The sequence below is a fragment of the Pelodiscus sinensis genome, chromosome 3, assembly GCF_052426305.1.
Source record: "Pelodiscus sinensis isolate ZL-2025 chromosome 3, ASM5242630v1, whole genome shotgun sequence".
In the NCBI taxonomy this organism is placed as follows: Eukaryota; Metazoa; Chordata; order Testudines; family Trionychidae; genus Pelodiscus; species Pelodiscus sinensis.
The window spans coordinates 92,661,545-92,676,982 of NC_143054.1; the positions used below are offsets into that span (position 1 = coordinate 92,661,545).

General features: G+C 39.3%; 1 protein-coding gene across 2 annotated transcripts in view; it reads right to left on the bottom strand.

Annotated features, from left to right (window-relative positions):
• Positions 1-3,451: 3,451 nt before the first annotated feature.
• MTCL3 (MTCL family member 3) overlaps positions 3,452-15,438 on the bottom strand; it is a 55,594-nt gene continuing 43,607 nt past the window's right edge. For both annotated transcript variants that reach the window (XM_075924129.2, XM_089777250.1), the window contains 2 exons: positions 14,334-14,682; positions 3,452-3,569 (listed from right to left, as the gene is read on the bottom strand). In XM_075924129.2, coding sequence (XP_075780244.2) covers positions 14,572-14,682 — 111 coding nt within the window. In that variant the 3' untranslated portion in view covers positions 3,452-3,569; positions 14,334-14,571. The remainder of the gene's footprint in view (positions 3,570-14,333; positions 14,683-15,438) is intronic.

The following is a 15,438-nucleotide window of genomic DNA, read 5'->3' on the forward strand; positions in this document are numbered from 1 at the left end:
AGATACGGAAAGCCTTCTGCAAAATGCTGAGTACCCTCAATTCCCCTTGTAGTAAATGGCAGTTCAAGGACCTTATGAGATCTGTCCTTTAGGCAGAATGGCCAAGAATGCGGTCTGTGTGCTATCTTTGGATTTGTTCACAAGACAACTAGAAATCTAAAGATAGGAAGTTTGCTCAGAGACTTTAACACTGGCATATTTAAAAAGTCCTAATTTTATACGTAGACATTTATTTACACAAAAGAAAACATGCAGATATGGGGAGGGACTCAAATCTCTTACATATATTCAAGTACATCAGAACACAATACAAAAGCTTAATGTAGTTTGTTTTACAAATCTAAATAAATACATTAGTCCACTGGCATGGCCCTGGAAGACAGTCAAACTAGAGTCTATCCCCAACTCTGATTCTGAGACCTTGCAAAAATCATGTAAACTTTCGGCAACTCTATTTCCCTTTCTGTAAAAGTACAGCTCATGAAACCCACCACCCTATGTAAAAATCTGAGTTTTATCGATGGACAAGTGCTAAGTAATGTTGTTATATTATGATATAATTGTAGAGGGAAAATTTTATTGAATGGTGATAGATTTTATAGACCTGATTCTCACTTAGTCAGTTTTTTACATCAGTAACTCCACTGACTTCAGTAGAGTTACTGCTGATTTACACAAGCAAAAGGTGAGAATCACATCAATTAATGCATTCTAGGGAGTGACAGTTCAGTAGTCATACATGGTACGATGTACTGTATTCAGTTTGTGTGTTCCTTAAATTTGGGTTTCAGAACAGACAGTTGTGTTGATCAAGTGAACATATATATTCATATCTTTTCACAATAAACTTGCAGATTGCATTGGTTCATGATCAGTGGTTGTGTCAATGTAATTTGTAAGATCACAAAGAACTACTCCCTTTATTGAACATGTTTCCTTTAATGTAGTGATTACTAAAAGAATTACCTGGTGTTGCTTGGGTCCTAGAGGGTGATAGTGTTGCCCCCTGAGGCCAATGGGGGCCATGTTGCCCAGATGGCAGCTGCTCTGTGGCTCTCAGAGGCTGCTGGGGGCATGCTTGCTTGCTCCCCCTCTGTGGTTATTCTGGAGTATAACCCTCCTGCTATCACAGCCCCCTTGTTCCATTTGATGAGAAACAATCACAATCCATGCACATCCCATTGTCCTGGAACAACCAAAAATCTGACCTTGCTTTAAATTATGATAAGAGGAAGCTGCAGACTAATTTTGGTAGTCCTAACTCTTATGGTTCAGGAGGAGTTCTTGAACAAACAGACGCACAGATGGACAAACAGATGCACAAACTCTCTCAAATATATAGTAGACTAGTTTACATCTAATTTTGTAATTCCCTTTTGAGCCTCATGCAAAGCTCTCCTCACCCCTTTATTGGGCAAAAAAGATTGATTTGGCTGGATCCGCAACATGAGCAGCACCCACTTTCTGAGTTTTTTCAGCCAACTGAATTCAATATATTGAATATCTGTTTCAATCTATGAAGCATATCTAGTCATATCAATTTTTTTTCATTTCTTTACTACAAAAGTTGTGGAGGAAGGAAGATTGGGGAGGAGAAGGACATACCAGAAGTAATTCACTTTTTTAATAGACGTTTTTAACTTATTCAAGAGACTTCGGAGGAATTAACCAAACTGATCTATTCACTCACTTGACTTCTCTTGAATGATTCGGATACATGCAGCAAAGATCAGTGCAAAAACAAACTAAAGACATATTGAGATGGGTACAGAGTGGAAACTATCAAAATGCAATCAAGTCCCAGAAAAAGTTAGCTGCAACTAGTTGCTTGTAACTGTAATTTTCCATCAAAAGTGCTTCTCTCTCTCATTCATGGTTTCTTTTCCTTTTCATATCACTTCTTATTCCCTTCACGTTTCCTCTTAAGATGCAAATAATAATAGTGAAGCTCATGATTGTTGATGTTTGCTCTGATGGCTGCTACTGCAGTAAATCTACCGAGTAAATTCCTTAGAGCAGTGTTTCTCAACTAGTGATATGAGTACCCTTAGAGGTACTCAAGAGAAGTCTGGGGGGGGGGGGGGAAGGGGTATGTCAGCACAACTGAAATTTGGAGATAACTGAATTTTTGTTTTAAATTTTACAGTGTTTTATTATTTTTGTAATTTTTACACCCAAAAATGTCATTGCCTTCCCGGCTATGATTAAGTTGTTTAAACAAATGTGTTGCAATGGTAGAAAAAAAAATTGTGTGTCTGAAAACTGTAGGTACTGGGGGTATTTTTTTTAATATATATATATTTAAAGAGGGGGTACTTTATTAAAAAAAAGGTTGAGAAACACTGCCTCAGAGGACTTTGACCCCTGCCCCTATAGTTGTCTCTTTCTTTGCTTCTTTCTCTCTGAAAGCTAGAAATAAGATCCCAATCGCTAATACTGCTATTAAACTCACCATTTGTATAAAACACTGGGCTGTTCCCACAGGTACTCCACATGGCTTGAGCAAAACAAACAAATGAAAAAAAAACCCTGCTTCCTTTTTATTAAAATACCTTTTTCTTTCACATGTGAAAGCCTATCACCCCAGCACAACCATGATTTTCATTTGCCTTGTGGAACATTACAGTGTCTGAAATCTGGCTATATTGGCACTTTCCACATGTCCTAGACAAGGTCAAAAGCTCATTACAGCAATCAACTTTATGCAAATAATCAATTTTGTCAACATCAGCTGTATTTATCTTTTCACTGTACCCTTTCCTCCTCTCAAATAAAGAGTTTAGGCAACTCCTGGTCTCTAATGTTACTCTTTCTTCCCTCCACCTCCCCTCTATGTTCATATAAAAATGCAAAATACTTTGAACTGAATTTCTGATGCGGTATGACAACTTCTAAAAATAATGTGCTGCGACATCAGAAGAGGTGTTATTTTTCACCACAGATTAACGATAGCGGACATACACAGCTATTCAGATAAACAGATCTTCCTCTTTTTTATGAGTGGTTAATTCACAGTAAGATAAGGTGATGGTTTCTGGATGGATAATAAATGATAGGTCTATTTATATATTTGTAAAGAAATGGTCGGCATCATAGTTTTTATGCACTTTGTATTAAACCTATAAGAAACTCTCAGAGTGTCATTCTATTATTTAAAAACAAAAGGTTGGCAAAAATGGGCTGTCATCTCTTTCTTGTTAATAAATCATTCCATGGTTTGGAAACACTGGCTGAACCATGGAACAGCCTTTCTTTAAGAAATAAACAACCACCATCACACTTTTAAACTATTATTGCTCTAGGTGCAAATATAAAAATGAGGCAGATGTTTACAAGAAACCTTGGTCAAACTGTTTACTGCCTTAATACTGAGTATTGTTAACTTTCTTTTCTATTTCATAAATAAGGCCATAATTCTTCCAAAATCACTGAGATTTCCAAACGTCCTTACCTTTTGTGGAGTAAGCAATCCTTCAGAAGTTTTTCAGTCCATTTCTCAGTGTAGTAGTGAAAGCAGTGAAATGCATAGCTAGATGGGATAAGGAGTTCCAGTTCTGTGAATCCTGATCCTTTAAGAAAACAAGAAGCCAGGAAAGAGAGAACTTTTCAAATCGGAGCAGCACTGCAACTCTCTTTGATTAACTTCACAACTTCAGTTTTGCAAACTGAAAAACAGTTCTATTTGGCATCCTCCCGGCAGCTGGGTTCCATGTGACGTCAGTACATGGAGGATGGTTTTAAAGCCATTTCTTCCACCCCCACCTCTGTAACTTTATATCTGCTCATATTTTGTGTAAACAACTTCAAGTCCAGGACATTTTTAGGTTTTATAGTGCAGCCTAGTATTTAAAGCTTGCCAAAGCAACCAATGTCAATGTTAAAGCTATGACAATGGACAATTTTAGATTTCTTTTATTAGTTAAAGGCAACCCTGTGTTTTAAAGTAGGATTCTTTTCTACATTCCACACCCAGTTTTGAGGGGCACATTTTAAGTTCTTTAGGAGCTGTGTTGTTAAAGTACATTTGTTTATAAGAGCAACTTTTCATGATCCACAGCTCCCCTAAAACACCCACTTTCCCCCACCCTAAAAGCTTTATTTTTTGTATTCAATTATAGTATCATTTCTGAAATAAGACAGTACAACTCATTGTGTAATCCGATCTTATTTGTATTCTAGCAATGCTGACAATGACTCATTCAAAATATATACAAATATTTTTACTACTTTACATCCCTTCGCTGGCAGAAACCTGGGAGAGATGATGGAAGATGTCTCTTGTTTCAGCTGCACCCCACAACCCTGGCACAAGAGGAGGGAGGAGACAAACAAGATAGGCTTGAGGTAAAGGGTGTGTATGATTAAGTTGAGGTCTGCTACAAAATATCCTCCACAGGTATAACATTAGTGAAGTACCTTATGCCTATATAAATTTGAGCTGCTACTCTGCAACACTGACCTAGGCTGGTGCTAGACAGCGGAGAATTAGGGAGCTACAACCACCATACCCCTACTCTCCATGGAGCCTGAATGGAGTGGGGTAGAGAATCTAGCCCACTGTGACAAATCCTTGTATTTGCCTATCTAATTGAATAGTGTTGTTGCATTTCACTGTAGATTATAAATTCCATGCTCATTTGGTATTTGATCTGTTCTGGATATGGTGTGGACCTACATAATCTCAGCAGGAACTTTGGCAGGGATCTGACCCAAGGAGCCCCAAGGTGTGCAAGTATGGGGGAGCGGGATGCATACTACTTTGCCATCGGCAAAGCATCAGGAAAATGGAGACATGTCTCTTTTCTGCCCCCACTTCCATATTTCACCAGTAGTGGTTCAGGAGCTTATCTGTGCTGGGGAACTACAACTGAGATGGCCTCTGCTTACACCCTGAGGTTGGGGTCTAAGATTACTTGTGCCCTCAACCATTTGCAACCTGCATTGACTTATATTGTGCATGGCTCATCTCCAGATGTATGCAGCGGCTTCTGGCTGTGCTGAACAGAAGACTGGTGGGCATCTGCTATTAGGCATGTGAGTGCTATTCTCATTGCCTTGAATGGGAACAATGTTCAGGCCCTCCAGAGCAGAATCTGAGCATCTTACAAACAATAGCAGTTGCTTGTGGGATCAAGGAGATAGTCTGCCTAGGCGCTGTGGGGATCACTTACTCAGCACTTTCCCCCTTTGGAATGACAAGGTGTGCCTATGTTAAAACAAATGTACAATAGAAGAGTTTCAGCTGAGGGTGCATTTTACAGTCAACACCAAAGTTGGTTGCAGTGAAAATACATTTTTTCTCCTTATATGGTCAGAGACTAAGTGAAGATATTACTTGGGTGCTTACTCTGCCCCTGTGAAAGATGTGCCATGGGACTCGGACTGTTTATACAAGTTTCAAAAGCCATTTGTTAGAAAGAAGAAAGATGATTGAATGTGACAGATGGTTCCTGAGGAAAATCCTCAGCCCATTCATTTAAAAATCCTTCTTGTTTAAAACCCCAGAGATACTTTCTGCCCTCAGTTACACTCAAACAACTCAGCTGTGCCTATGTAAAATGGAGCAGGACTGAGTCCCTAATTGAGGATTATGGATCCAACCCTCTTCTCACAACTTCAATGGAGTCAACAAGGCTGCACAGGTGTAAAAGGAGGGGCGGAGTATGATCTTAAGAACTTTTAATCCTATAGTTCCTTAAATATAGACTATCATTCCAATGTATTTATTTAAATTTTACTAAATTGGTGCCTATTGTCATCCAAGTGCTGTGAAACAAAATATTAAAACACAGACTCTTACAAATTGTGGCCTCAGTTTTTACTGACATTCACTTGAGCTTTGCCTTCAAGTCAGAATGAGGACCGACTAAAAACAGAGCAAGGTCTTGAGGGTTAGCTCTGTGAATAAAATGATGCAACTCACTAGGAAGCCAGACCTAAGGCAAACTGAAGTCTATGTTGTGAGCCACACAAAAAGGTGTCTAAGGATTGTAGCTCCCCTGCAGTCAGTTAGGGTATTAGAAGATTAGAATGAAAATTTATGGGACTATGAAGGAGATGTGTTTCTGCATTGACCCTATGCAGCTCCCTGAAAGTCAAATGGGGTTTTTGCCTGAGGGCAGAATTTGAGCCTTCCATTTTACTTTTAAAGTATGATTCTACCTGAAAATGACTGTTTTAAAATAGCATCTACTTATTCAGCAGACAAGATCCCAGTGTGGCTGGCACCACTGGCAGAGTATACATGACTCTTACATGGGCATGCTGTGATTGGGAGGGCACAAGAAGCCTTCCCCTGTCTGTAGCCTGTTTAAAGACCAGGCAAAATTGCTTGCCCCGAGGGAAAAGCATGCTCCCCCAACCAGCATGCACAGCAGAATGGAGACACCCAGCTAGCAAATTGCCTCCAAGAAAAGAATGAAATAGCAGGCATGTTCCCATTAAAGTCGGAGAGTTCAGAGAATTTTTTTCTGCTAAGTGTCTCCTCAAACTCTCAGTGAGGCAATGCAACTGCACATGGTCCCCCTATTCTGGGCACGATCTAGCCCTTTGTGATGAGAATAAAGATTTACTCCTCTTAAAAGATTTACCAGAGTCAACATGGCTACAAAAAAAAAATTCCTGTATTCTATTACTTTTCATACACCATCAGACTCGGTAACTAAATTCCAATCGCAAAAGGGGTTTGGTAGAAAATACAATTGCAACTGTGCAACCCCCCTGACTTTACGGACACCTCTGTAAGGGAGGGGAATATTATTCACAATTTACAGTTGGGGGAACAGAGTCACAGAAAGGTTACATCATGCAACTTGCTCAAGGTCACATTGGAAATCTATGATAGACATTTATAACATGTTTTCTCTCCTAAATTACAGCATAGCTTGCCAATAAATACTGCATAACTTATGGCAGAACCTGGTCTTGCATATTGTTTCCCCATCACTAAAAGAAAATAACAGTGTCCGAAATGTAAGTTAGTAGATGATAGGTGCCTAATAGACCCTCTTATTCTGGGCTGATTAGAAGAAATGGCTTGTTATACTCAAAAGCTCTACTTGTTTATTGTAAACAATCCTTCAAGTTCATGTGCAGTTCATCTTTTTTTATAATGCATATTTAGACAGATATTGTTTTGACAGTTTTCTATACTCCAACTGCTGGGTATATTTCTGTTTCATATGGGCACCTGCTCTCTTCCAGTTCTTATTCTAAAGCATTTGCGACAAATGTCAGCAAACCCATGTCTTATTATATCTGTAATATGGAACTGCAGACACACATATTTTCAGATTAAATAAATATCTTTGTTCCTGAACAAGATCTTTCAAACTACCATTTATTTTCATAGGTGCAAGTTACTTTGCAGTTACAATTTAGAAAATAGTTTAGAGGCATTTACTATTTAAAAGAATGTACATCTGGATGTTAAAAGGAAACAGACTTGACTAAATTTCTCTGGTTGTATTCAAAGAAAAAATACATTCAGAGTCTGCCCTTGTGGGAAATCTGCGAAGGCCAGAGAATGAGCTAAAATGTTCATTTTTTTTACATTGCTACCATACTGTTGAACATTTGACAGTATCTTCAGTGATGCCAAACGATTAAAAAATAATCACAAGATAAAAAAGTAATTGCAATTCATTATAGTTTTAATTTTGCTTTTAAACAATTACAGAATATGAATTTAAAATTATAAATCTTTTTGGATTTTTCTCTGCTTTCAAATATATTGATTTCAATTACAACACAGAATACAAAGTGTACAGAGCTAATGTTACACTACTATTTTTATTACAAATATTTTCACTGTAAAAAGACTAAAAATAGTATTTTTCAGTTCATCTAATAAGAGTACTGTAGTGCAATCTCTTTATCGTGCACTTGCAGTTTCAAAAATGTAAATTTTTTTTAACATAACTGCATTCAAAACCAAAAATATATAAAGCTTGAGCTTATAAGTCCACTCAGTCTTATTTCTTGTTCAGCCAAAGAAGGTAACAAAGTGAAATTTCTTAAGACAGCTATAGTACTTGACCCAAGGTTTAAGTATCTGAAGTGCCTTCCAAACATTGAGAGGGATGAATTGTGGGACATGCTGTCAGAAGTCCTAAAAGTAAAAGAGCTACACTCTGCAGAAACTACAGAACTTACACCATAAAAAAGAAAATTCCCCTTCTCTTAGTGGTATCTGACTCAAATGATGAAAATGAATGTGTGTCACTGTGCACTGCTTTGGGTTGTTATTTAGCAGACCCCACCATCAGCATGGAAGCAGGCCCTCTAGAATGGTGGAAGTAGGAAAGGGCATTAGAATATTTGTATATCTGGCATATAAATGCCTTACAATGCCGGCTACAACAGTGCCATGTGAACACCCGTTCCCATCAGGTGACAATATAAAGAAAAGGCTGGTGGCATTATCTCCTGTAAATGTAACTAAACTTGTCTGGCTTAGCAATTGACTGAACAAGAAGTAGGACTGAATGGACTTCTGGGCGCTGAAGCTTTGCATTGTTTTGTTTTTGAATGCAGTTATGTTTAAAAATGTAACTTTCGTAAGCTGCACTTTCAACCACTGACAAAGTGATTCCTATGTAAACTTTTAAAGTGAATGGGTGTCCTTTGAGGTGAAATTTAGTACATAAAGGTAGAGGATGATGATGATGTTAACCATGAAAACCACATTTTAATAACATCTAAATCTAAGCATAAAAGTTATACAATCCTGTTAACCAATATTAATTCTTACTTTCATAAAACAGGTTCCCTTCCATGCCTATTTTTTTTGTCTCATTTGAACAAAATGTCTATTTTAATTCAGCCAGACCTAACTCAATCTACACCAGTCTGGAATTTAGTGAGCAATGAAGAGCATTTCCTTAGGATACATATGTACTTAAAATACTACAGCAGTACAGCTGTGCCCCTGCAGTGCTGCTGTTGGCACAGGCATTGTCTACACAGGAGAGATTCTGCCATCAGCACCAGTAACCCATCTTTCTGGGATGTGGTTGATGAAAGAATTCTGCTGTTGACTTAACACTGTCTACACTGGGGGTGAGGAATGCGGAATACACCTTTGCTATAATTCCCTTTATAATAACAAACCTTCAGCTAAAATTAACCCGGTTCCTCCTTCACCACCACTGCAGCTACAGCTACAGCAGAGCTGGAGGCAGTGGCAGATCAGCCATTGGGCCAATGGGGGCCCGTGTCCAGGGGCCCCAGAAAAATGAGCACCTCCAGGTCCCAACCCTGCTCCCCCAGCTCTGTTCACTCTGGGGGTGGAGAGGTTTTGTCATTAACATCCAGCATTCCCTCCCTCCGCCCCCCCAGCATGTTTCGGATCATGAGGAGCAAAGAGGGTGGAGCAGCTTTCCTCCTGTGCTCTGGGTCCTGCCTCGGCAGCTGGACATGGACTCCTGGGTCCTAGTGCTTGCCTATTTCCTGGGAGCAGAGCAAGGGAGGTGGGGTGAGGAGACCGGAAGAGGACAGGAAAGGGAATGGGAAAGAGAAAGGGATATGGGAATGGTTGGAGGGCAGCAGAAGCCCAGCATGTAACATTCCCTGGGCAGCAGCAGCCCCAGCAGGGAGGTGGCTGCAGCAGCACCAGAGCAATGACATTGCTGCAGCAGCCTGTGCCAGAGAGATTGCCAGCAGCAGTTGAGGCTCTCCCTTACGTTGTCCTGTCCCCCTGAGCACCAGCAGACCAAGCATGCCTGTAAATTGGAGAACACCCGTAAGTGGAGGGGACTGGCTTCTGAGTCTGTATGTGCCTGCACATGAACTCACAATACAATGGATCAAACTGTGCGTATAGCCCCAGGTCTGGAGGAACTGTAGCTCCCTGCAGTAGCCTCAGGCCTTGGGGAGCGATGCTGGGCCATAGCAGGAGGGCAGAGCTCTAGTCCTGGGGCTGCAGTGGGGTGGGGGGAGGAAGGGGAGAATGGAGCAAGGCTGTGGGGCAACAGTGTGCAGGGGCAGAACAAGGCTGTCCATGTGTGAAACAGGGTGATGTGGAAAGGGGCAGAACAGAGGTGGGTGGAACTGTGCCTGGGACCACAGGCATCAGGGAGGGAACAGAGGCAGGACTGAAAGCAGAGTGGGCAGTGAGGAGACTCCTGCTTGCTCTGGCTGAGGGCCCAACAAAATTCTTAATCTGCCACTGGCTGGAGGAGCTGTTAGCTATCCTCCCTCCCTTCCCCGACAGGAGCAGGGCTGTTTTGCTATAACCCACGGCAGCAAATGGCTTCAATTCCAACAGGTTCATTATAATGAGACTGTACTGTATAGCTACGTCTCTCAGCAGTGTGGATTTTTCACTCACCTCTTCCCCGCACAACCCTCGAGAGATGTAGTCATACAAATGTAAATTACTACTGTAGACAAGGGCATGGCCTACAGAGTTCCACTCTGTGAATCCTCTTGTTCAACACAGATACAAGGCCTCTAGGAAGATTGTGAGATGATTTGGTTTGCAGGACTATATGCTACATTGATGATATTTAGCTCTACTCAGCTGATGTAAATCATCTGAGCTCTGCTGAAGTTCATGGAACATGGACTTTGGTCCACTTTCTCAATGCCTAACTTAGAGCACTGAAAGAGTTAAACTCAGTTCAGAAAAAGCGGGTGTGATCTTGTCAGACAAGAGAAGGTACCTTGATAAACTGAAGAGGTTACAAATTCTCTGTCCTATACAAGGGTATTCCCACCTCTTGATTCAGATATCACAATTTCATAGTATTATTGGACCTATCACTGCTGCTAAACTCCAAGACAGAAGCAAATCACTGCAAATACCTTCAACAGATGAATTAAAGCTGTTCTATGTGAATGATTTGCTGTAATAGGGATACTAAAAATTAATTTTTGTAAAGCTTACAACCCCTGAAGAAATTCAGTCATATTGTTTACAGAAAGAATGCTGGACCACTATAAATTAATAAACATATTGCACCAGAATATAACTTTACAGGAACATAAATATACACTAATCAAGATAATTGAGAGTTAACCCAGATTTCACACGATAGAAATCTGAGTGGCTCCACTGACTTCAAAAGAATCACTCTGGATTTAAATTTGGGTGACGGAATTGAGAATAAGGCCCTTATCAGATACTTTTATTAAATAAAAGATACAGAAGCATATGTGTTAAAGTCCACATGTCCAGCATTCCAGGCTCAGATTTGAATTTTCCTCTTCTATTGATTGAATCATTAACATTTAAAAATGACAAACTGATCTTTCCCTCAAGAGAGATTTAAAAATCAACAAAAATCCCTTTTGTGCTAAAATTCTCATATGACTAGCTTTAGCTTGGAGATATTTTTTAATTGTTCTAGTACAACACTCTGGAAAAAGGCACTTAGTGGTGAGAAATCTCAATGATTAGAGGCAGGGAATGAGGAAAAAGCAAGGGCTTTCTTCTTCAGTGACCTTTCTGTGAATAAGAAAAGTCACCAAGCAATAAGTGCATGTCCCTTTGAGGATTATGTGCATTCCTTTTGGGGGGAAATGATGTATCCATAGCAATCCTAACCCTGCTAGTCTCTGATAGATGGAATGATCCCTTGGGCAACTGGACATAAATTAGGGAAGCCTTCAGGGTCCCCTGATTTACTCCAGGGACCATCCTTTCCCAGAATCTGAGCAACACAAAGACAGTTTAAGATCACTTTTTCTAGCACTACTCTGGCAAGTCCTCTCAGGTTCTGAGAACCTGAGTCTACTCACCCATCTGTGTCCTTATGTGTTGCTCATTACCATAGCATGTGCGCACCTTTCAATAATTTAAAATAGCAAAGGCAGTATCTTTTGTTTTCTTCACTAAAGATAGCAGTACATTTCTTAACAAAATTATAGTTGGGAGGATTTTGATTTTTGATTTTGTTTTATGATATGTGAGAAGAGCTTTTTGAGAGAAAGCTCAATCAAAGAAATGAGGTCTTTTTTTTAATTCAGTGAAGTTACTACTTTCTTAGCTCCTGTAGAATGAATTCCAATACTGAGGTTCAAGCGCCTATAAAAGTTGAGTTTCTAACCCTCAAAGGCATGCTTTCAATCAGCGGGGGCCAAGCCCCTGGAAGTTTCTGAATACTAGGACAAAGGCACTGACCTGGATTTTATTAATTTGGGAACATGTGCAGAGAACAGAGCACTGCTGTGACAGGCCATGGCAACCTATGTTGTTAAGCAGAAAGGCTGATGCACTTTATACTAGCGGAGGCTTTTTTTTCAGGATGTATGTTTTCATTCCTAGCTATACTTAGCTGTGATGAGCATTCTTGAAAATCAGAAGTGCATGGGGTTAGTCTAACTTCAGTACCAGACAAACTGGTTGAAACTATAATAAAAAACCTACTTGTCAGACACATAGATGAACATAATTTGTTGGGGGAACATCAACATGGTTTCTGTAAAAGGAAATCATGCCTTACTAATCTACTAGAGTTCTTTGAGGGGTTCAACAAGGGGGATACAGTGGGTATAGTATACCTAGATTTCAAGAAAACCTTTGACAAAGCTCCTCACCAAAGGCTCTTGAGTAAAGTAAGTTGTCATGAGGGAAGGTCTTCTCATGGACTGATAATTGGTTAAAAGATAAAAAACAAAGGATATGAATAAATGGTCACTTTTCAGAATGGAGAGAAGTAACTAGAGGCATCCCGCAGAGCTCTGTACTGGGACCAGTCCTATTGAACATATTCATAAATGATTTGGAGAATGTGGAAAACAATGAGGGGCAAAATTTGCAGATGATACTAAACTGCTCAAGACAGTTAAATCCAAAGCAGACCGTGAAAAGCTTCAAAAGGATCTCACAAAACTAAGTGAATGGGCAACACAATGCAGATGAATTTTATTGTTGACAAATGCAAAGTAATGCACATTGGAAAACAATTCCAACTACATGTGCAAAACGATGGGACTAAATTAGCTGTTGCCACTCAAGAGAGAGATCTTGGAAGATAACGTGGATAGTTCTCTGAAAACATCCACTGAATGTGCAGCAGCAGTCAAAAAAGCAAACAGAATGTTTAAGAACAATTAAAAAAGGGATAGAAAATAAGACAGAGAATATTTTATTGACTCCCAGTCTATATAAATCCATGGTACGCCCACATCTTGAATACTGCATGCAAATGTGGTCGCCTCATTTCAAAAAAGTTATCTTGGTATTGGAAAAAGTACAGAAAACGGCAACAAAAATGATTAGGGGGTTAAAACAGCTTGATATAAGGACAGATTAATAGGAATGGGACTTTTTAGCTTAGAAAAGAGAAGAGTAAGGGGGAATATGATAGAGGTCTATAAAATCATGGCTGCTGTAAAGAAAGTAAATAAGGAAAAGTTATTTACTTGCTCCCACATCACAAGAACTAGGGATTATTCAATGAAATCAACTGACAGCAGGTTTAAAACAAACAAAAGGAAGTATTTCTTCACATAACGCACAGTCAACCTGTGGAACTCCTGGCCAGAGGATGTTATGAAGGTCAGGACTTCAACAGGGTTAAAAAAGAGCAAGATAAATTCAGGGAGGATAGGTCCATCAATGGTTATTAGCTAGGATGAGCAGGAATAGTGTCTCTAGCTTGTTTGTCAGAAGTTAGGAATGGGCTACAGGGGACACATCACTTGATAGTTACCTGTTGTGTTAATTCTCTCTGGGGCACCTGGCATTGGCCACTGGATAAAGCTAGTGTGCTGATCAATAATAGGCCTGTGGGATAGACCAGGTGAACGTTGCACAGTTTTTCTATTCCTATGTCACCTCTCAACCTAAGTTTTTCACACCAAATTGTACCATTCTAATTTTGACACCTCCTCTCTCAAATCACCATTCAACAGAGATAACAAGGAGCTCAAACAGGATAGCATATAAAATTCCCTCCATAAGCCTGAACCTTAAAACTGCTAAGCATCCACAACTTTCAGCAATGTCAAAGGAAACTCTGGATAGTCATCCCCGCCCAGGAGAATACAATACGTGTGACGAAGACTAAATGCAAAGCTCTTGTTATTATCATTTGGATTTGAGTGTCAAACACCATTATCAAATGAGTCCACCATCACTCAATTTGTACAAAAGCAATGAAAAACAATTGTAACAAACACTGGAATTGATTTTACTGTTCACTTGGGACTGCAATACAAATATTTTGAAATAAAGAAAACAAAATACAGCTATCAATTCTAATCAGTACAAAATTAATACATGCTAGCTACATTGATTTAATTTTCTCAAGAATAATTTTATTATAAAAAGTATAAAACAATTTTCTTAATACAAAATTTAAAAAACCTATTTTCTGTTAGCTTACCTGGAATACCTTGGGGAGCGAAATTCTTATTCAACTGGGTGGCTTTTTTAGGTTTTGTTTGCTTTTTGTTTTTGTTTCACTTTGTTTTGTTCTTTTTTTTTTCCAAACAAGTAGTCTTCAGTGTTTTTACAGCAGTGGCTACTACAGAAACTATATCTCTTGCACTTCTTATCTTGGAGGGTGGACAAAATGAACAAACTGAAAATAATACTACAATGAACATTAAATGATTAAAGGTTTACAGTACAAAAAATAGCGTAAAAAGGAAGACAAGTTTAAATATTGTTGTGTAAGAAAGGGATGAAAATAACACAAGGATGAGAATAAGTAAAATGATAGGCTGGAACATCTGGGAAAGTAAATACAAAGACACAGAGAACAGATAATTAATAAAAAAGAAAGCTCAACATTTCAACAGAATAATCAGTGAAACAGGACTTAATCCTGTATGTGCTGATCTCTCATTTGCTTCAATGGGAGGTCTGCATACAGAATGCCAGCAAGGACACATCCCCAAATTGCTGAGTTAAATACTGTATTTGGTTTTTCTGTTTTAGAAAATATTAAGTTATCAATTACTCTTCCAGAGTACAAGTGCCATCCTTCACATGCTCCATGCACAGGTCTCCTTTTAAGTTAATGGGAGTTCTACATGTGCAGAGCAATTGGCTAGTGGCAGAACCATTGAAAAGGATCTGCGGGCTATAGTGGATCACAAAATGAAGATGAGTCAATAGTGTGATGCAGCTGTGAGTAAGGCTAATATCATTCTTGGATATATTAACAGGAGTAAGACATGGGAAGTAATTGTCCTACTCTATTTGGCACTGGTGAGGCCTCAACTGGAGGACTGACCAGTTCTTGGTGCCACACTTTAGGAAAGTTGTAGACAAACTGGAGAGTGTCTAGAGGAGAGAAACATAAACAGTAAAAAGTTTAGAAACTGATCTATGAGGAAAGATGTAAAAAACTGGGCATGCTTAGTCCTGAGAAAAGAATATGGGGAGGGACAAAGGTGGGGACCTAATAGCCTACTTTAATTATGCTAAGGGCTGTTATAAAGAAGACTGTGATAATCTCCATGTCTATTGAACAAGTAGTAATG